This window comes from Diadema antillarum, unplaced genomic scaffold, assembly GCF_040938485.1.
Source record: "Diadema antillarum isolate AM-2024a unplaced genomic scaffold, OU_Dant_1.0 scf00000116, whole genome shotgun sequence".
Classification (NCBI taxonomy): domain Eukaryota; kingdom Metazoa; phylum Echinodermata; class Echinoidea; order Diadematoida; family Diadematidae; genus Diadema; species Diadema antillarum.
The window spans coordinates 1,357,665-1,380,771 of record NW_027271005.1 but is presented as its reverse complement, the minus strand read 5'-3'; the positions used below and the strand labels follow the sequence as shown (position 1 = coordinate 1,380,771).

Here is a 23,107-nt window from a genome sequence, read left to right as displayed (position 1 = left end):
CACCTCCCTGAACTATTGTATATGAAAACTAGTAACAAACCTGAAGTTCTCTAACCACGTATCATCACCCCATAACAACTTAACCAAATAATGTTCTCCCAGAAATGTGTTGATTTTGGGAGTGCCCATACTGCTCTTGGTATACGTTGACTTTGTGGAATACAGGAGTATGTAACAAGTGTCGGTAAAACAATGGTGAGTTCTTGCTGTCGCCTGATGAAATAATAGTCCTAACTTCAAGTCCTACTTCTCACTAGGCGCGTCTTCATCAGCCCGAAGTTCAAACTAGCGGGACATTTTGCGGTCTTAGAAAATAGACCGATACAGCGAATGTGCGTCTTCATCAGCTCGAACAGCCTGCTTCGGGAAATTAGTCCGAAAATTGACGCATGCGCACTTTGCAATATTACTCTGCCTGGCTCGCGGTTCGAAAGTGGATTTCCCCGCTCAAAATCGCCTATATCACCGTATGTACGATTCTACAACCAGGGAGGTGAGCAGTACAGCAAATTCTCTCCAAAGGGATATTGATAACGCTGCTCTTTCTTCTGTCCAGTGAGGCATCTTATATGAAATTAACGAATTGCAATGTTTAAACAAATCCAAAATGCACACAATCTGCAAGAATCTTCGTGTCAGCTAAGGTAGAGTGGACCAGAAGAAGAAGTTTACAAAAAAACAGCTAGCATGCACGGCACTGAGTTTTAATAGGGAGGTGAGAGAAATAACCTCCCTGGTTTTAAAGATGACTAAACAACAGTAGGCCTATAGGACACACATGAGATCCTTGAATACACCGTGCGTGTAATGTACTATACACAATCACTAGCTGCTTGTACATGCGCTTTCCATTGCCAGCTGGCTAACCAGAAGCGTGGAGGATCGAGAAAATTTCGGGCTGATGGAGACGCACCCAAGATAGCGCGCTGTTTCACGAATTAGCGCTCTAGTTGACGAACTAGACCAAGATTTTGGGGGAAATTTTCCCGATCAAATAGCGCGCTATCTGCGTCTTCACTACACAGTTAGCGCGCTATTTTGATATCGGACTAGTTTGGTAACCGCAAGATAGCGCGCTATTTTGAAACTTCGGGCTGATGAAGACACGCCTACTTTCGTCATATCGGCGAAATTTCATGATCCTCCTGAATGCTACTTTCATCAACTTTCCCATACTAAGCTGAAGTTTTACACACCTGCTAGGTGTAATCTAATATAGCAAGCTATATAGTTTTACCGTAAGTTTACATTCTCGACAAACACAAATTTATGTGTGCATTGGACTGATAAAAAGCCCTGGCTCAACGTTCCAACCAGCTAGCTAGCTGTGAGCAAATTAGACTACACTGCAGTGAATACATATAACCCGCGCTTCCACTCGTCTACCGTGTTGAAGAGAGGAAAATTACACATGCACACTACCGACCAAAAAATCGTGATATTTCGTGAAGCTCAAACTTCGCATGCTTTTGCGCAAGTGTAAACGGTGGAACCAATATATCGTGATTTTAAAAATCGCGCTGTTAGTAAGTGTAAATGCGGCTAGCGCTTAAGAGTAACTGACCATGAACCTGTGTATGACATCAACATCGCAATTGTTGAAGTTCATGCACCCTCACATGAAGAAGTAATTTTCAGCTCCCAAAATGACAGTGTACATGTGTGGAGCAATCTTTCATGTTGTGCATGCACCAAGGTGTCTGGGCTCCGTGTCTGCGCAAGGCCTCGCAGGTAGCGAGTTAGACTGATTCAAAGTGTGGAAATTGGTGCATGGATGCACATCAACCTCCAATTTCAGTTTCCGCGTCAACGTGTGACTTGCAAAAATTTTCAGAACACAAATGGTCTGTGCATATAGAATTGTACAGCTTCCATATTCAAAATAGAGTCATTCTGTGTACACACAGCAAGGAGGATTACAGACATACATTTAAAACTCAAGCAAGAACAAAAACAGGTTTTCCAGGATCAAGGAAAAAAGTCAGAAATTTACAAATGCATGCTGTACATGGTGTATACCATTTCACCACAATATGTCTCTATCATGCAAAACCTTTGTTTTCCTGTGAAAAGAACTTGATATAGCCTATAAATACAATCAATGAGTGATATTGGTTATCCAGACTGGAACATCTTTCAAATTTGACCCCAAGGCCAGTACCTACCCTTCCCTGCTCGAACTCGTTGCAGGCCATGACAATGATTGTTGCATTACTCTCCCACAGCATACGCCAAAAGTCGACGACAGTGTGCGGGAGTGGTCCCTGTGCGGCCAGATATGCATGGTCACTGTTGACACCCTGTACATAACGATAAAGTGTGACATATAAAGTCAAAAATAAAAACATTGGGAGTGGAAAGACTTTTCTTCCTGATTGCCATACAGGACCAAGAAAAACATGTAAGAAGCGACACTTACTACAAAAATAAAATGTCTCTGTTCACACAAAATGTTCTCCTGCTAAATCTAGCATGAATCACACCACAAACAAGCATAAGGCAAAAAAAAAAAAAATTGTTGTATTGGCGTAACCCGCCCGACCCTAAAAATTCCGCCGACCCTATGTTTTTTTATTATTTTTTTTGCTATCGATATCAAGTATCTTGTTGACTGCGATCGCGATCGCAAAAAACCCGGAAGTGGAAACGGCTCTGGGGCTATCGGATGTACGAGGGAGCTCCGGAGAGATCTCGCTAGCGCCTCGCATAGCCTCGCTTGATCAGTACGTCATCTGTTTCCAACACGGACGCGTACTCTATCAAGATTTATACAGTGTATACTTAGCATTCAGACTGCAATGTATTGTGCACAGTTTTGCCATAGGTTTCTTATGTGGAGAACTTACACAAATCTGTATATGTGGGACTGTAATAGAGATCGCCGTGTGCGATGAAAAGATCGTACATATGGGTCAATTTGCATCTATCTTATCTAAGTCAAAATAGTAAAATATGAAGTGAAAACATTCAGGATAGGGATTCCAACATTTTTAAATTCTGTGAAGGGGTATAATTCGAGTAATATCGGCCTCATAAATGATTTGTAGAACAGATGAACATAGCACATACGGTGCAGTAGTTGTAACTGTTTACTGAGCACGAGTTTTACACGTAAAATGCAGGTAGCAAAAAAAAAAAAAATCCGCCCGACCGACCCTATTTGAAAATCTCATGTTACGCCAATGCAACCTTTTTTTTTTTTTGGCCTAAAATTCAGGAAAACATTTTATAGCTACATGTAGATTCTAGATTCGAAAGATTCACCTTCACAATAGATGTTCCACAACAAGTACTTTCAAACCTTTGGAGCATAGATATTCAGGGGTGACTCAACAGGGGTGCGCTCAAAAGCACATTTGTCAGCTGTGGTCTGGAGAATGGTGTTTTGAATCAAAATTTTGATCAATTCTGTCAGAGCATTTTGTTGTCTCAATATTTTAACTTCCAAAACACATTCAGAGAAGTAGAACTTTACTTTAAAACCCATTATGTATTTCCGATATAAACATATGATGCACTTTTCAGACATATATGTATATTATGTGTGACTGCATATAGCTGTACGGTCGTACATGTATAGGATTACCTGGTGATGCACATGACTTGTATACTACAACTGTATTGCATATACAGTATATAAGTATGCAGTGTCATGTGCCATCTACAAAATTTTGTGTGTATGAAATTTCTGTCACTTTCAAGTCAAGAATGCAACATTAGTTTGCTTTTTATTATTTACATCTGCCATTTCTGGCACAATTTTTATCTTGTATGCCTTGTAAAACATAAAGTTTCATGTGCACAATTTGTGTAAATGAGCCAAAATGTTGATACATGAAAATCATGTCTATAATCTACAAAAGGAAATAATACCGGTAACGCTAAGGATATGACTGATAAACTGACAGAGATCTACAACACACATATTTTATAGTTCATCTTGCAAGCAATTCGACAGTGACAAAAATTTTCACAAAACCTTAATGAAATGCTTACAATTGTAGTCTGTTTCTTCTGATACAAAACCATGTTATCATACAGCTCTGTTCTGAACTGAAATGCACCCATGGAAAAAAAAAAGAATCATTACAGATACCGGTAGGTCTTTCTTTTTAAAAGCTAATCCTGCAAATTGCTTATATTCATTCAAAGACAAGAAACCACAACATGCTAATAACCACAATACAGTAAATTTCAGCCTGTGACAATATGACTGACAGTGCTGAAATGGACTTGAATTGTTTCATGGACGTGGACCGCACCAGCGTAATTAGCACAGGATGCTGAAACAAGTACTCTGGTGGATGTCGTCGGGGAAATGATACATTTGCTTTATTGTACATGTACATAATTTGTACTATGTGTATGACATACTGTGCAGCAGAGCTCCCATGATGGCTCATTGAGGAAGTGCTTGAGCATTCTTGCTGATGATGTCACAGCGGCGGTGACATTCACACGAGACTAGCCAAACATTGGACAACGACCTTTCTCTTAGAATGGCGTTTCTCTTGAAATGACCCGTCTCTTGGAATGACTCCACAGCCTGTCCTGTATGTATGGCGAGGGTTGCGATCTGAATGAGCTTTCAGACAGATTGCTTTGTCACTATCACACGCTCTCTTTCCAACCTTGAATTCTCAGATTGTACTATAACTACATGTACAAACACACACAGTTTTTACAACACATGGCTCACTTGTATAATGAATGAGCCAAACATTCTGTGCATATCATATAGAAGATTAATAATATCTATATTGCAAAGGATGTCCAGACCAGTATATTTTCCTTCAAATGCATGTTAGTGGTAATTACATAGTACAGTAGTTCATCACAGCAGTACATTACAACACTAACACTTTAACAATGAGCACACATCTACACTACATTAATATAAATGCCATGAGAAGTTTGCCATACAATGTACCTGTGTAATGCTTTTATCAAAAAACAAGTTATTTTTCCTTTTTAACTGAAGTTACAAACAGGCCTGGACTTCATCCCTTTCAGAAAATGTGGGGAAAGAAATGTTCTACACTATAATAGACTATTATTATTATTATTAATAATAATATTATCATTATTATTATTATTAATATTATTATTATTATTATTATTATTATTATTATTATTATTATTATTATTATTATCATTATCATTATTATCATCATCATCATCATCATTATTGATATCAATATTATTATTCTATAAGTCAAGACTTTAAATTATGAACAAAGCACATTGTAAAAATAAGAAATTGCTCTGAACTGCAGAATGAACTTAAACAGAGGAGCACAATGTCAACAGTATGATAAATCACATGACCATACATGGCTCTTATTCACAAGTGACTGTGACTACTGGAACCCCTGTGTCGCTGATTGACAATCAACTTGTCATATCATTCTTAACAGTTTATCTGATTTGCTTGAAATACTCATTTATCAGATCTTTTTGTTTAACTGCTTTGTCAAAAATAACTTTTTCGTTGGCTGAAATTTTACCTTGATAAAAAAAAAACCAACAAAAACAATAGTAGCTATTGATACAATAAAGTCTTCGCACACAGTCTTTATTATGTAATGCAATCATACGGCTTCATTTCCCATCATCATTCATCATTCCCTATCTACATGTAGAACTATAAAGCTTTAATAAGTTTTGCTCATACATATTATACTTTTGCTTGATGGTCTTTTTTACTTTTATCAGAGCATTATAAATGTGACCCTGCACCTCAAAACAAACAAAAAGTCGCCAGACATGAATTTTTAGTTAAGTCCATATTCTGAAAGAGCAGACTTTAAGCTTTAAAATGATGTATAACTCAATTCAATTGGACTCTCCTAACATATCTAAATTTTGGAAAGAAATCACAAACTCAGGAAAAGTGTGAACTGAGAAAAGAGGCTCTGAAGTACAGTGTCTATTCAAGCGCTTAATCTTTACCAAACCGTGCTGGCTGTGCGATGAATGGGACAAAAAACAGGAAGTAAACCACCAGAGTAACAACAATGAAGGGATTATCAGATTAAACTGAAATTAGGCATGCCTCATTAACACATTCTGTCCATAATTAATGACAACTTTCAAAGCAGTAGCACTATCCTTTCCAAAGTTATTAGAGTTGAAAGTGAAGAGTGTGGACAAGGTTTTTCAGAAATGAAAAATGGATTCTAAAGACACACCTAATCACACTATTCTACCAAAAATGTTCGAGATAAACTGCTAAAAAAACACACTTTCCTGCCCGTTTTATGATACCAAATTTTAGCATAATGTAAAAGAAGACCCGCTCTTTCAAAAAATATGAAAAAGTCAAGTTCGGCTAGGTTGACCCATTTCACTCATTTTCAGTCCTCACGCAAAATCAGTGTGTGCGACTTTATGTTCGTTTTGAGGTGCACTGTCACAAATATGCATATTTTTAAAGGGACGGTGCAGTACTGGTTGAGGTGGGGACTCATGTTTTGAACTTTCCTGAGTGAGATAATGAGAAACCTCTTAATATGAAATATGAAAGAGCATGTAACTTTAACAAGGATTCAACGCTTATTTGATGAAAATTGGTTTACAAATGGCTGACATAAAAAAAAAAGATTATAATAAAAGGCGACAGGTCACGCCTTTTATTAGGATCTCTTTGTTTCACCTTGTTTTTGGATATCTCAGCCATTTCAAAACCGATTTTCATCAAATAAACTTTTGATACCCCTTAGAATTGGATGCTCTTTGACATCTCATAGAGTGGTTTCTGAATATCTCGCAAAACGTTAAAAGCTAAATCCTCACCTCGACCAGAACTGTACACACCCTTTAATAGTGTACGCAAATCTGTACAACCTTTCCAAAGATATGTAATGCCTGTGTTTGAAGAATCCAGCAATGAATGATGAAATTAACAGCAAAGGGGATTAAAATGTAAGAAGAAAAAAAAATCACAACCAAAGAACAACACATAGTCTTGTTTTACCTCATATACAGCAGAATATGTATTGTAAATCATGCTTGTATTATGGTTGGCTTCAAGAAAAGCTTGAAGGGAAACACTCATTTATAACATGAGCTCGTGGTGCTGACTTGCCTGCAGTGACCTCATAGAGGGGGAGGGAAGTATTGGGGTGTCAAAAAAATACAGTTTTTATTCAAGTCTTTGGTAGTTTGTTATTAACATTTCAATGAACATGTAGGTGAAACTTTTTTTTTCTGGTTGCTATTGTGCATGTCATTTCGGGGAGCTAATCCTTGCATTCTAAATCAGGCTCAAAGTGGGTTAAAATTAGCACAGCTTTGCCATGGCAGCAGGATATGTATGCAAGTCGTCCCCCGATTGACGTCAGGGACTGGAAGACGTAGCGCTCCTCACGCAGTCTTGGCCCAACAAGGAGAGCTGAAACCAGGGAGCCCCAAGACCACGACCACTTTACAACTTCTCTGACTTCACACGATCATTTCCAGGGGTGGTTATAGCTTCCCATTTCTTAGGTAACCACCTGTGACTGCCTTTAAAAGAGCCCAAACCACACTGACATTTTTTTCCTTCTGTTTTTTTTATCAACAGCAATCTGAGCTCTTTCTTCAATCTTTTCTTCTTTTTTTTCAACTACACTCAAACAACAGATATCCTCCTACAATGTAGCCAAGCAAAATGTATTCTGACAACAATTCTCACAAATTTTACTCATTCCAAGAAAAAAACAACAACACAGTTTCAACATTTTGCTAGAAAACACATTGGCTAATCATTCGACCATATATGTATTAAAAATGATGTGCATTCAAATGAAACTTCAAAAAGATATCAAAACACACTTAATATGATTATCAAAATGCAGATACACTGTAAACTTTTACAACAAATACCAACATTAAAACAATCAAGCTGCTTTATTTTCATTTTTTTTAATAATTTGCAAATTAAGTGCTGTTTTAGAAAAAAAAAGTATAACGTACCTTTTGAAACAAACCTGAAATATTGGAATGTGATTACCGTGCATGTGTTTCATTACACATGTGGGTGGGTGCGCATGTGTGGAACTGTAAAACGAGCCCCAGCACGAACACATGATTACTGACAGTCACACTCAACAATGGGGGAAAATATTCATTGCTGCTAGGGAGTCTGTTTCATTGTGAAGTTAATGACAATGCAAACTTTATAACACAAATAATGTACAGCTCTGAAGGCATCAGAACAAATAGCATGCATAAGGAAACTAGGGAATTGTTTAACCCGTGAGATGCAGCCAATTGGGTTTAGACTACACGTACAGTATATTCCATAGTAACCGCACACACACTATTCCTTCTGATGAACGAAAAGACGTATGTGTATTTGTTTTATAGGACAGTGGACAAATTTTTGCCAGAATCTGTCATTTTAATCATATTTCCTACAATTACTGATGCTTGGCGAATTTACTGGATGCATTTCCTTTTGGCCTGACATCAAATCAAATATATATAGACACTGTACAGTGCTTTTCTCCAGTGATCACAATGATTATTTATATCCACTGTGCTGCCAGTAAAAATTGATGGGCGGCCTTTGACTAATAAGACTACAGGATTTTCATGACCTGTTCTATATCAAAGTACATCTGTAAATGGGAGTTTCTGTATGTATCAACTGAGCAACAAGCTTTCACATGAGGTGTACAAGCATAACACACAGCTGTTGAATACTATATGATTTAAAAGTGCAATTATATTGTTTAACACTAACAGTAGTAAAGGCAAAGTCCTTCATAGAACGAAGCTCCCATGTCAAGCAGTTTCCATATCATACATTACAATATGAAACTTGTTTGCAGTACGTGGGCCAATTCGTGCACATAGAGTATATAATATGGCCTGCTGAGCTTTTATTTGATGATCATCTCACTGTTCAGTGATTGTGCCAATGTTGACACAAGATATAAATTGATAAAAGGAATGGATTATATTGTCTGTTGCAAGCATTAAATGTTGTCATTATTCCAATCCATGAAAGAGCCATAATACTGATGAGAAAAAAATCCAATGCTCTGCTCTTTCAGTGTATTCACTACACAACTTTGCAACTCTATGCTAAACCATTCTTTTCTATAAAATTCTCATGCTTGTTCTGCTTTATTCTTACAACAGGCCTCAAATTCCATTTGATTTGGGTCATGGCCACTTTGGCCTTGACTCTCGATTTTTTTTTTTTTTTTTTTTTTTTTGAGGAGGAACCAGGACGAGTTAGGAGAGCACCAAGGCCAAAATTGGTCTACCACATTTTTCCCCTACTTTTTACTGATGATTTGATAATCGATTTGTAAAATGATTGTTGATTGTCGCCATTTGGTAAGTATTTTTCATTTCATGAACTAAATTTATCATTTTTTCACAGTTTCAATGTAACAATAATAATTCATATTTTATTACACATGTACATACAGCTGTACATGTATGTTACTCCACAAATCAGTCATTTGGCTGCCATGGCAGTTTGTGCATGAATAAACCAGAACAAATTGAACTGAATTGGATTTGGCACTGATTTGACACTGTACAGGGTGTATTACATGCGTAATATCTTGAAATACATGTACAAGTGTACCATGGGAAATGTGATATTTTGGACCACATTCTGGAAGTAAAATATATGGGTATGTATGTGACAGAGTAGATCTATGAAAAGGAGGAGAAAGTTTCTATTTTTGTCTTAACTCTTATTGGATTTTCTGGTTAAGCTGTTACTTTTACCACCAAAAAAGGGTAATGACCAGTACAGCGGCCTTAAAACCCATTGAATTTTGAAGGGGCTACGTGCCCCATTGTTGAGACATCATGACCATTTATTGTCTCAGTATAATTTGAGTCCTGTAATGAGGTCTATTGAAGGAAGTAATAAGAAAACAAGGATGCATCAACCGGAGGATGTTTCTCGACTTTGCCTTCGCCTTCTTCTTCTTCTTCTTCTTACACTCACAGGAGAAAAAGGGGTAAACAGTTAACTTGAGGATATGAACATTACACCTTGATGTTATCACTGTGTGGGTAGTTTTTCTTCCCTAGACACTTTTTTCATTATAAGTGACAATTTCCTAATCTGGATCCTTTTCAGACCGCCTCTGTTTTTGTTTCGTGGAGGGCTCACGCACATTGAATTTTTGGCAAATTTCAGCACAGATTGTCACCCAAGCATGTTATGACTAATCTTGGCTATGAATAGCTACAATTGCAGCAATCATCAACGAGTGAAGATCCTGTAATCGGGGCATGACAAAATGACTGAACTACAAACTTCTTGCACAATGGAAAATGCAGTGCAAGGTCAGCCGCGACCCAGCTGAATTGTCTCCAGAATAAACACTGCTATCTGCTTGGCTGATACGATGTGCCATGTATACGTTACAAAGGGAGGTAAAGTTCCGCATAATCATAATATTTGACAAGAATTTGGTAAACTGTTGGAAGACTTTGCTGTAGTATATCAGCTCATATCAGAGAAGACAACGGTCTCAGGGCTGCCAACATTGGAAACTAGTTGAGAGCGAGACTCCCATAGGCCAATGCTATAATTTAGGAGTCAAAATGAGTGAGATAAAAAGAAATGCATGCAAGTGAAATAAAGTTTTAGAGTGAGAAAGGACCAAAATGAGTGAGTCTCACTCTCAATGAGTGAGAGTTGGCAGCCCTGCGGTCTGTACCTACAAATGTAGCCATTGTAGCATGTTAAAAGTCATCAGCATTGATATCTTGCTTGGTAAATGTGCAATTAACCTCATTACTTTTTAAATCATAAGGTCCACTTGCAAAGTTGCTCATTCATATTGGTATTACTACATGTAGTAGTAAATGTAAATGAACATGGTCTTCAGATGGTCTGTATAGATTTAACCTCACAAGAAGGTTGATCCATCACTTCCTAGTAACCCTACATAAGAATTTACGCTCCCTAAATTAACAATCACAACAAGTGGACTAGGAATGAGTACTGTATGGATACACATTTTATGGAGAGTTCTCCTTTCAAATTATTGCAATGAGTGAGGTACTTTTCAACTATTCCTAAAGGCTTGCTGTGTCTCAAAACTTGGAATACTGTTTGTATACATTTTAAACTTGCTGCTATGACAGGCAAGTCCTTTAATGGTAAGCACATATACATGGAGATGGTAAACTTGTGCATTAATCTAAAGCTGCGTTTACACCATGTTCCCAGCAGCCATGGCAGCCCCATTCGCCCTAAACGTAGATCGCCGTGGGTAGATGAGACATTCTCCAGTTTTCTCCTGTTTTCCCCAGGCTTTGCGTTCTAGTCTTTTTCTGTCCAGTCCTCGCCCTGGTGAACTACTAGTACAGATATCAGACGCTGTTCTCACGGCGTCTGGTCAGGCTATGCTATCATTATTTTCCGTCATGTCCCACTACAGACTGCCTCCAAGTTTTGTTACAGCCTATTGCCCGCTGTCGAGATTCACTGTGTTCACCCCGTTTTATCCTGAAATACAAGATTCCTCATTAGCACCAGGACTGCTGTGGTAAAATTTTTGACAGTTTACAAATCTGGCACCGCATCCATGGCAATCACAGCCTGTCACATTTTCCTATACTATCTCATCGCATTGTTTCACGTCCATCCCGCTTTGTCCATGGTGGCCTGAAACGTGGCTGCATGCTGTGGTTGTGGGAACATGGTATAAATGCAGCATAATGCAGCCCCAGTTTTGTGAAACCACAATTTCCAATGGGGTTCTTTAGCAACTGAAGATTCCATACATAATTGCCTATTGTTCCCTCAAAGGTACAGCAATAATACTCTCATAGAATTTGGACATCCTTCAAATGCAAAATTGCTCTATTATTTTTGTTTACGTTACAAACCATATGTTCATTTGAAAGGCTATTAAGGTTTAATCAAGAGACTTGTGTGTCACAGAAATACAGTTAACTGACATACTTTTGTTGACCTTTGACCTCTTTAAAATGGAGTACAAATTTGTAATTATTCTGTATTCTATATGAAAACTACAATGGGAAAACAATAAAAATGGTAAAGAATAAAACTACATTAAAAAAAAGTGTACTGGCAGTTTGAGGCATTTGGGGAAATATTAAGACAGGCGGTTTCGGATGCTCGGTTACTAATGGGTTAAAGAGACATTACCGTAAAGTTCCGTGTATAAGACGCACCCGTGTATAAGACACACCCCTACTTTCGGACCTAAAATATAAAAAAAAAAAAATCCACGCAAATATTGCGTGTGTCATACATATTATTTCAGCTCAAAATTTCCCTAGAATGCAGCATGTATTTGCTCTATTTTTCGTTTCCTATTATACTTTCTTTTAACGGTATTCATCGGACATCGGCAAAATATGGAAGACGCAAAATGCGAGACTTGTCTCGGTACTCACTTGCTATTGTTTCGCCTTTCAATCATGGTACATGTGTCATGCATATCGTACTCATGAGTGTACAGTACGATCTTTGCTGTCATACATAGCAGAGGGTACGTGTCTTGCATATTGACGCATGTCAGACTGGAAGGTTCATTACGAAAAATAAGAAAAACATCAACAAGTGTAGCAGAGGGATCATACGGCGAGACGTACGGTGCGTACGTTAATTACACTCACTGTTGTTTTGCCCGGAGGGATTGCCAGTAACATGTGTGTACCATGCTTGTATGCACAGTGCTAGCCTTTTGCAAAAGGCAGCTCGCTATAATTTCAGCACACGCACACAGAGAGCAATGGACTTGCATGCACAGCGCGCAACGGGCAAGCGCGCTATGATCCGCTCGCTGTGTGCACGCGTGTCCATTGCAAAAGCCTCTCTGCTGCAGCTGCTGCCTTTGCCAAAGGCTTGCTAGCTAGCTAGCTAGCTAGCTACAGTGTAGCTATGCTATCCTAGCTGGCATCGTGAAATGAAGAGCAAACGCATGGTTCACACATCGTTCATATTTAAGGTGACATAGTGTCGATCCTACTCCGTATTTTACAGCTTTTGTCTATGGCCATATTGATACTAGTACATTGATAAGTTTTACGGTATCAGTAATTTAGTAATAATACCTGTACATCGCATATTCCAGCTACTAGGTTGGCTGTTGGTAGCTTGGTAGACTGACATCGGTAGCATACAGCAGTTGTCTATGGCCAGATTGATACATCGTTACTGCACAAGGCCGATCGTAAGTTTATCTCGTATTTGCAGCTTTTGTGTGCGTCCAGATTCAAAGATCGCCCATTTATCCGTAAGTTTAAGTGATTGCTTACCTTCCAAACGTCGATGGGCATACATGGTCCCAAGTTGGCCTTATAAAATTGGGTGTACATGACAGATTTTTTTTTCCGTGATTCGACTGTACCCGTGTATACGACGCACCCCCGATTTTCAATGTTTTCCGACGAAAAAATAGTGCGTCTTATACACGGAACTTTACGGTACATTTGCACATTTACAAACAATGCACTGCCCAAACATTTTGAACACAAATTACACGTGTAAGTAGCCTTTTGGCAAACTTTACCTTGAGGTAATTTGCATTGATGTAGTCTGAACCTTCCTGCCCATCACACGTACTCAGGATATATCTGGAGTGGTCGACTGAGAGCAGTGAGAAACAGAAAATAGAGAAGCAATGATGATAATGACAGTACAAAAAGAAATTGACATAGTCATTTAATCAAACACAAAAATACAATGCCACTGTTAGTACTGTTAAAGGGGCATTCCGGACGATTTTCATAATTTCACATTATGTAGTACATAAATCAACAGCTCCATGTATAGATCCGTGGAATTTATTGTGGTCCTTGAGCAGAGAAACCAATAAATTGAAAATCTTAAACAAATTACACTGAACAGTGATGATGACATCAGAGCCTCATATATTTCAGAAATGTAGCAGTGTCATTCCACTGCAATACCGCTTGCTCAACAAGTTCACTTGTGAAAAATCCATGCATATCCTCTTCTTTTGTTCTGCTTCCTTGAACCTGAACTCATGCATTCTTATGGTGAGGCTGTCATGTCATCATCCTTGTTCATTGTAATTCATTATAAATTTTGAAAACATTCTCATTACTTATCCCAATCACTATAAATTCTGAAACTCTGTACTCAGTTTGACTAATCTATAGTTGTTCGAATGTAAAAGTCTGAAAATCATCCGGAGGTCCCCTTTAAAGGGGATCATGGCAAGTAACCGATCAGTGGGAATCAGTGGGAATGCTGGGGGATGATTGTTCTAATCCTTGTGGGATTCATTTAAGAGTACATTATGTGTGAAAATTATTTGCTTCAGAATGGTCTCATATTTAAGTAATGTGCAGTTCAATGTTTCCATGTTAGCATGCCTGTACAATGTCGGGGTGTTAGTTAACACCCCGTTAACGATCGCCCCGTCACTGTACAGGCATTTCTTGAATATGAGACCATTCTGAAGCAAATAATTTTCACTCAATAATAGATAATGTACTCTTAAATGAATCCAACAAGGATTGGAACAATCATCCCCCAGCATTCCCACTGATCAGTTACTAACTATCCCCTTTTACCCTTACAAGTTACTATGTACACTGTCAAACAGGCCCAGCAGTCAACCACCTAGAAGGCCTATACACTATACAATGTTCAAGGCAACATCAACAGTATCAGTATTCACTGGTGTTTAGGCTGCAATGCCAGATAAGCTGTACATCCCGAATTTAGCGATGAAAAAAACAAACAAACAAAGCAAACAGGTACAATGCACATGTACATGACACAAGTGCTACATAATATACTGCTTATGGTCAGTGGTTCTTTAAAGAAGAGCCTAAATATGTGCATTTAATACCAGTACATAATTTATACATTCACATAGTGTATACCAGGTACGCGGTTATTTTCGCGAGGGTTCTATTTTCGCGAATTTTGCGAGCTTCGGGCTGATCGCGAAATTAAAAACACGCGAAAATATTACCCCGTCATACCTTATGTACCAGGTACAAATCGATGACAAAATGCATCCAACGCTAGCCAGACCAACGCGGCTGTTACACCGGCCAGTAGTACGTACACACACTCCTACTAGTACGTACACTACGGGGCTGCGGACTGTAGCATTTAGGATCACGACAGGGTAGAATCGTGGACAATGTACCAACTTGATATCAAACAATTTCTTCAATGTGAATACTTACCAGTAAAGTTAAAGTATTGACAACATGGTTCGTGCAACGTTTGGTTCTGCCAATAGTCCTTTTCCGTTCAAATTGATGAATTAATGTGACTCGGTCGAGAGGAATCTGGGAGAGCTTGAGAGCCACGCTGAATTGACGGCCAGCGCATGTGCCCACATCACATGCGCACAAATTACAGATTTGTGTGAGTATGCGCTGGCCGTCAATTCAGTGTAGCTCTCCCAAGTTCCTCTAGACCGAGTCACATTAAGTCATCAATTCGAACAGAAAGGGACTAGTGGCAGGATCAAAAGTTGCACGAACCCTCTTTTCAATACTTCATCTTTACAAGTAAGTCTTCAAATAAAACAAATTTTCGATTTTAAGTTGATATTTGTCCGTGATATTCCCTTGTCATGATCCTGAATGCTACAGTCCGCTGCCCCATTATACGCTATGCAAACGGGGCTGCTGGTCGCAGTTATGTGCTACGTTTGCCTATGCGAACGAACACTGGCTCGACGTGGTTGGGTGAGGCCAAGGGATGCATGTAAAACTTTCGCTAGCGCTAGCGCAGCTCTGAAAATTTGTCATCTACATCTATATTTGTTGCAACATTTGGTACAGGTACTTGAATGCCATGTGTGAGTGTTTCACTGCAAGTTCCCGTAATTGTTTCATTTTATAAATCTTCTTCTGTGTCTTTTCTATTGTCATGTTTGGGAAGTCACAATGCAAATGGAAAAACGTTACGAGTACGTTGGCAAGTGTTTGAACGTGTTTCTCGGGCTTGGCAGTAGACCCTACTACTAACGTTACTAGTATCAATCGCGAATTTAACAACACGCGAAAATGCCACTGATACCGCGATTCGCAAAAATATCTGTATGTGAAAATATTGGCGTATACAGTATCTTACACATTGCTTGGCATCAATTCTGCCAGGAGACACTGCCATCATACCAAGCTTTCTTGTATGGCCATGGGATTAAGACATCTGTCTGTATTGAGACAAAGTCATCTTATCCCACGAGAGGGATACTGCAGATATGCTGCTGTCATCAAAGGCAAGTTTGCCCCATCAGCATATTACTGCACAAACAGCTGTCATTAAATGATTGGCATTCCATTCATACGTGTATGGTCATACGACCCGGCCTGAACACATATCGGCCCTGCTGTTCAGACTGAGTCGCCATGGCAACAAATCCCAAAGCTTCTTTGGAACTTGCATCATGAGTGTGGGGCTCTATCTGGAGTGAAATGTTATCACAACACCAGAGTATACAACTGTACATGAACTTGTGCACATAAGACAGGATAAACCTTGAAACAATTTTATTTTCTTATTTCCTCATAAGCTTATACATTGGAATATGGAGACTTTCAGTTTCAAGTGAACATCATATCACAGAAGTCTCAAGGAAATGAGTTCACCATGCACATCACATGTAGGCACTACAGTGTACAAGTGTATGTACTTGTAGGTTGCATTCACACTTACGGTATTTTAAGCAAAAAAGAAAAATTATAGATAAATAAAAAATAAAAAATAACAAAAACAAAACCATACGAAATATGCCCACTTTTACAGTGGGCCTGACAACTGTGCACCTTGGCATGGGTGTTATTCAACCCATCTCTATCACAGCAATAGCTATTGGCAGTATTGCTAACAGCAACCACTCAAGCATTATGAAACCCCATTACCTACTATGCATACAAATGATAATGGTAATTACTTTAATATTCATCATTATAGTTTATCTAAAACTAAACAGTGAGTACCATTCAGAGCCCATGGATCAATTTTCCTTGTGAACCCTGTCAAATACAAGTACATATAAACTCTATTTATACATACACACTGTACATGGTCGTGTCCAATTATTGCAAAATCCTTTAAAAAAAAACATTTTACATGAAAAAATATACAAAAGTTTTGTAACTATATCAAGTACAGCTCAAAACATGATTACGTAGATAGAAGAAGACAAAGGAAACAAAAAGGAAAAAGAAAAAATATATAAAGCATTTTGGAGAGTTTGTTTGCAAAAACTGACAAACTTTTGTCCATTTTTACAGATTTTGAAATGCGGTCTCTGTCATAAAGTACACAATAATACCTTTAAATGATATTGGTCACTATGTATAAAGGTACATTTTTGAAGTTATGGTCAAAAGAAGCAAAAATTTTCTGATTATTCTCTTTATTTTTCTTGACCTCTAATCGCAAATATCTCCATTTGGCAATTGAAATATGGACTTATCGGTTTTTGCCAACAAACTCTTCAAATGGAATCAAAGCACAATTCCAAGACAAATAAAAATACATCAATAAGGAAATTTCATGCAATATATACCAGGAAACAATCAACATTAACACATAATATGTGAAACAGGATACTCTAAATTGCCCATTGAAAGGTAAAACTGATACTTATATCTAATTTGTTATTCAAATTTGTCTCTCATACTCACAAATCTCTCAAGGAAGTGGGATATTTCAATGAAATTTGGAAGCTGGAAGACAGCAACATTTAGGCCTACATTGTATATTACAACTGTATATCCATACATGTATAGGAATGTGGGGATAGTTTTGAAATGGTGTGGGTAAAGAAAAATGATACACTACATAGGGCAAGACAGGGCACATCTAATCTAAAAGTGTGATTTCTGACACATAATATCTGTCACATGACAGAAATAGGATAGGCCTGGACCATTCAGAACTTTGTATAAAATGCATTGTATGGCGATGCAGAACCAGAAATGGACATGTTTTTCTGACAATGTACACGTACAGTCATAGGCGTACCCAGGATTTTTTAGAGGGGGGTGTTCAGTGGCGTACCGTGGGTCAAGACATTGGGGGGGGGGGGCGCACCTCATGGCCGGAAGCAACATCAGAATTGCATAATTGTACAATTAAATGCGAGCGAGCGGAGCGAGCGAGCTTGAAAATTTTGATATTTTTCAGTCCCCAAACTGCCGTTTGTAGCTATGTATAATAATATATGTATATATATATATATATATATATATATATTTGCTTTGGAAATTAAGGGGGTTGCACCGGGTGCAACTGCTGGCAGTTGCTGGCAGTAACATCAGGAGAATGGCATAACGATTAAATGCGAGCGAGCGAAGCGAGCGAGCTTGAAAATTTTGACATTTTAAGTCCCCAAACTGCCGTTGGCAGCTATATTTTTTTGCTTTAGAAATTAAGGGGAGGGGGCGCACTGGGCGCAACTGCTGGTATTACTGACAGCAACATCAGGAGAATTGCATATGCGACCGAGCGAAGCGAGCGAGCTTGAAAATTTTGACATTTTACAGTCCCAAAACTGCCGTTTGTAGCTATATTTTTTCGCCTTAGAAATTAAGGGGAGGGGAAGCACCGGGCGCAACTGCTGGCAATTACTGACAGCAACATCAGGAGAATTGCATAACGATAAAATGCGAGCGAGCGAAGCGAGCGAGCTTAAAAATTTTGACATTTTACAGTCCCAAAACTGCCCTTTGTAGCTATATTTTTTCGCTTTGGAAATTAAGGGGAGGGGGCGCACCGGGCGCAACTGCTGGCAATTGCTGACAGCAACATCAGGAGAATTGCATAACGATTAAATGCGAGCGAACGAAGCGAGCGAGCTTGAAAATTTTGACATTTTACAGTCCTCAAACTGCCGTTTGTAGCTATATTTTTTCGCTTTAGAAATTAATGGGAGGGGCGCACCGGGCGCAACTGCTGGCAATTACTGACAGCAACATCAGGAGAATTGCATAACGATTAAATGCGACCGAGCGAAGCAAGCGAGCTTGAAAATTTTGATATTTTACAGTCCCAAAACTGCCGTTTGTAGCTATGTATAATAATATATGTATATATATATATATATATATATATTTGCTTTGGAAATTAAGGGGGTTGCACCGGGTGCAACTGCTGGCAGTTGCTGGCAGTAACATCAGGAGAATGGCATAACGATTAAATGCGAGCGAGCGAAGCGAGCGAGCTTGAAAATTTTGACATTAAGTCCCCAAACTGCCGTTGGCAGCTATATTTTTTCGCTTTAGAAATTAAGGGGAGGGGGCGCACCGGGCGCAACTGCTGGTAATTACTGACAGCAACATCAGGAGAATTGCATAACGATTAAATGCGAGCGAGCGAAGCGAACGAGCTTGAAAATTTTGACATTTTACAGTCCCAAAACTGCCGTTTGTAGCTATATTTTTTCGCCTTAGAAATTAAGGGGAGGGGGCGCACCGGGCGCAATTGCTGGCAATTTGACAGCAACATCAGGAGAATTGCATAACGATAAAATGCGAGCGAGCAAAGCGAGCGAGCTTGAAAATTTTGACATTTTACATTCCCAAAACTGCCGTTTGTAGCTATATTTTTTCGCTTTGGAAATTAAGGGGAGGGGGCGCACCGGGCGCAACTGCTGGCAATTACTGACAGCAACATCAGGAGAATTGCATAACGATTAAATGCGAGCGAGCGAAGCGAGCGAGCTTGAAAATTTTGACATTTTTACAGTCCCCAAACTGCCGTTTGTAGCTATATTTTTTCGCTTTGGAAATTCGGGGGGGGGGGGGGGCGCACCGGGCGCATCTGCTGGCAATTACTGGCAGTAACATCAGGAGAATGGAATATAACGGTTAAATGCGAGCGAGGGAAGCGAGCGAGCTTTAAAATTTTGACATTTTACCGTCCAAAAACTGTCGTTTGTGGCTACATGTATATGTATTTTTTTTCGCATTGGAGGGAGGGGGCGCCCGGTGCGCCCCCTGGATCCGCCACTGGTCGTCAAGGGTGTCGGTTTATGTTCATGATTGGGGGAGGTATGACCAGCGAGCTTGAAAATTTTGACATTTTACAGTCCCCAAACTGCCGTTTGTAGCTATGTATAATAATATATGTATATATATATATTTGCTTTGGAAATTAAGGGGGTTGCACCGGGTGCAACTGCTGGCAGTTGCTGGCAGTAACATCAGGAGAATGGCATAACGATTAAATGCGAGCGAGCGAAGCGAGCGAGCTTGAAAATTTTGACATTAAGTCCCCAAACTGCCGTTGGCAGCTATATTTTTTCGCTTTAGAAATTAAGGGGAGGGGGCGCACCGGGTGCAACTGCTGGCAGTTGCTGGCAGTAACATCAGGAGAATGGCATAACGATTAAATGCGAGCGAAAGTCCACTTGATATGCTTTTTCGAGCACTTAAAAGGTTTCTTTTTTTTGAGGGTGATATAAAATCTGATAAATTTAAGAGGGGTCTTTTGAGGGTGATTTAAATGTATAAATAGGCAACCCTAAATTTTGATATATTTTGGCGAGCGAGCGCAGCAAGCGAGCCGAAAATTTTTATATTTCAGCTTTATACATAACATGGAATTCTTGTCATTTTTGGTTATTAAATCTTCAAATTACAATTCTAATCATAGTGACGGCCTTATAGATAACGATTTGTTCCAACAGTGTCCAACTCCATCCCGGTAGGGACTTAAAAAAGTCCACATGATGTGCTTTTTCAAGTACTTATAGAAGGGGTCTTTTTGAGGGTGTTTTAAATGTAATAGATATTGAAGAATTTTGGCGAGCGAGTGCAGCGAGCGAGCCGAAAATTTTTGTATTTCAGCTTACAAAACATGGAATTCTTGTCATTTTTGGTTATTAAATCTTCGAATGACAATTCTAATCAAGATATAGTGACGGTCTTATAGATAACGATTTATACCAACAGTGTTCAACCCCAATCCCATCCCGGTAGGGACTTTAAAAAAGTCCACTTGATGTGCTTTTTCGAGCACTTAAAAGGTTTTTTTTTTTGAGGGTGATATAAAATCTGATAAATTTTGATAAATTTTGGCGAGCGAGCGCAGTGAGCGAGCCGACAATTTTTGTATTTCACCTTACAAAAATGGAATTCTTGTCATTTTTTGGTTATTAAATCTTACAATTCTAATCAAGATGGGATAGTGACGGCTTCATAGATAACGATTTATGCCAACAAACTAAGGACTTGGAAAAATACTCTAAATTACTACGAGTGAGTGACCCGAAATTTTTATATTTCCACGTCATCATTACGTTTTGTTCTTCTTTTTTTTTTGGATAAATTTTGGCGAGCGGGCGCTGCGAGCGAGCCGAAAATTTGTATATTTCAGCGTTACAAAACATGGAATTCATGTTTTGTTTTTATCTTGTTTGATTTGGTTTTCTGTTTGCGCGTCAGCTTCGCGCGCGGTGCAGTAACGTAGTATTAACATGTACTGTACACGAGTTCTTTCGTGCGTATTATATTTTGTAACTCCATAATGTATCATCATCCACACAAACATTAAAACAAGGAAGAGAGAGAGAAAAAAATGGACGCAAAAGAAAGGAAATGCGGAATTCAAAACGGAAATAAAAGCGGTAAAGACAGCTTTTGTTTCATTTGTCAACATCTAAGCATTGCTGAAGAGGGGTGTTGAATAGCTCAAACACCTCCCTCTTGCCCAAGGGGGGTGTTTGAACACCTTAAACACCACCCTTTTGGCAAAGGGGGGTGTTTGAACACCCAAAACACCCCCCCTCGGTACGCCCTTGCGTACAGTACCTACAGGTGTACCAATGGAAGCCTATAGATACAAATACACTGTACGCACAGTTCTCCATATATTAAAAAGAATTTGCCATATTTTCCAGGTAGAGCAGATCACCTGCCTCATGAAGGGCATTAAGGAACAAATGTTTTCTGAGTGTACATGCACAGTTTCATGTACTGGTGTAGTTGAACATGTACACTAGAATGTGTGCAGTGGTAGAGTTACAATGTGTTGAGGAAATGTGTACCTCACTCTACACATGGACATTCATCGCTCGTTTAATAATTAATTAATTCACCTGTTTCTGTCAAAAGCGTCACAAAAGCATTTTACACGTTCCATCCTGCATTGATCTTATCATCACCACTGACAACTAGCCTGAATAAAATCAAGACGGCACTTTGAGAAATCTAAAAACTACATGCGCACAAGATAGTAATTCTCTCAAATCAAGAAAAATGCATTTAAGTGTACAGTTGTATGTAGTGTACATTGAGAAATTATCGCTCAAATATTTTAAAGGACAAGTTCACCTTCATATACATGTGGATTGAGTGAATGCAACAATATTAGTAGAACACATCAGTGAAAATTTGGGAAAAATTGGACAATCCCTTCAAAAGTTATGACTTTTTAAAGTACACTGTATCTGCACAGTCACTGCTGGATGAGAAGACTATAGCAAAGTACAGTGTGTGATGTCACATGCATACAACTATATAAGGAAAATAAAAAGAGAATTTCACAAAACTTTACTTTTTGAATAAAGTACACATATTTGACTTGTTACTGACGTATGTTAAGGGTAATATTAGACCCCGTTTACAGTGCGAGGCTCGGCTGCGGCCGAGCCGCGACCGAGCCCGTCTTCATTTCAGTGTAAACGCGCAAAAGGCCAAATGCGGGGCCAAAATTGGTCGCGCATTTGGCCACGCTCTGGAGGTGGTCTCGGCTGTGGCCGAACCGTGGCCGAGCCCGGCCTTTTCTCAGTGTAAACGCATAATAGTAGACCAGCCAAACCTCAAAAAAGGCTCTAGATAAGGATTCGACGGCATTTTTTGTTAATGCTCCGTTCTCATACTGAAAGTCTTGCAAAAATACTAAGGAATAGCATACGGCCGGATGTCACGCGCGTTTTTGCCGAAAAATGTCATTTTTAGCACAAAATTCAGAAGCATGTCAAAAATCACGATTTTTATTTTTTGCTTGCATTCAATTGATATTTGAAAGATCATGAGTTTCAATTGTCCCTTTTAATGAAATTGCAATTTAAATGTGTTTCCTTAGCATTTTAAAAAATCATTTTGTACAGCCATATATGGGGCTCTCAAATGTTTGGGTGTTGTTTTCTCGAAATAATATTCA

General features: G+C 38.9%; 1 protein-coding gene across 1 annotated transcript in view; it reads right to left on the bottom strand.

Moving 5' to 3' along the window:
- LOC139719923 (uncharacterized) overlaps window positions 1-23,107 on the bottom strand; it is a 105,582-nt gene that overhangs the window by 62,840 nt on the left and 19,635 nt on the right. The window contains exons 3-4 of the mRNA XM_071631308.1: window positions 13,509-13,585; window positions 2,166-2,300 (exon numbers count right to left, since the gene is read on the bottom strand). Coding sequence (XP_071487409.1) covers window positions 2,166-2,300; window positions 13,509-13,585 — 212 coding nt within the window. The remainder of the gene's footprint in view (window positions 1-2,165; window positions 2,301-13,508; window positions 13,586-23,107) is intronic.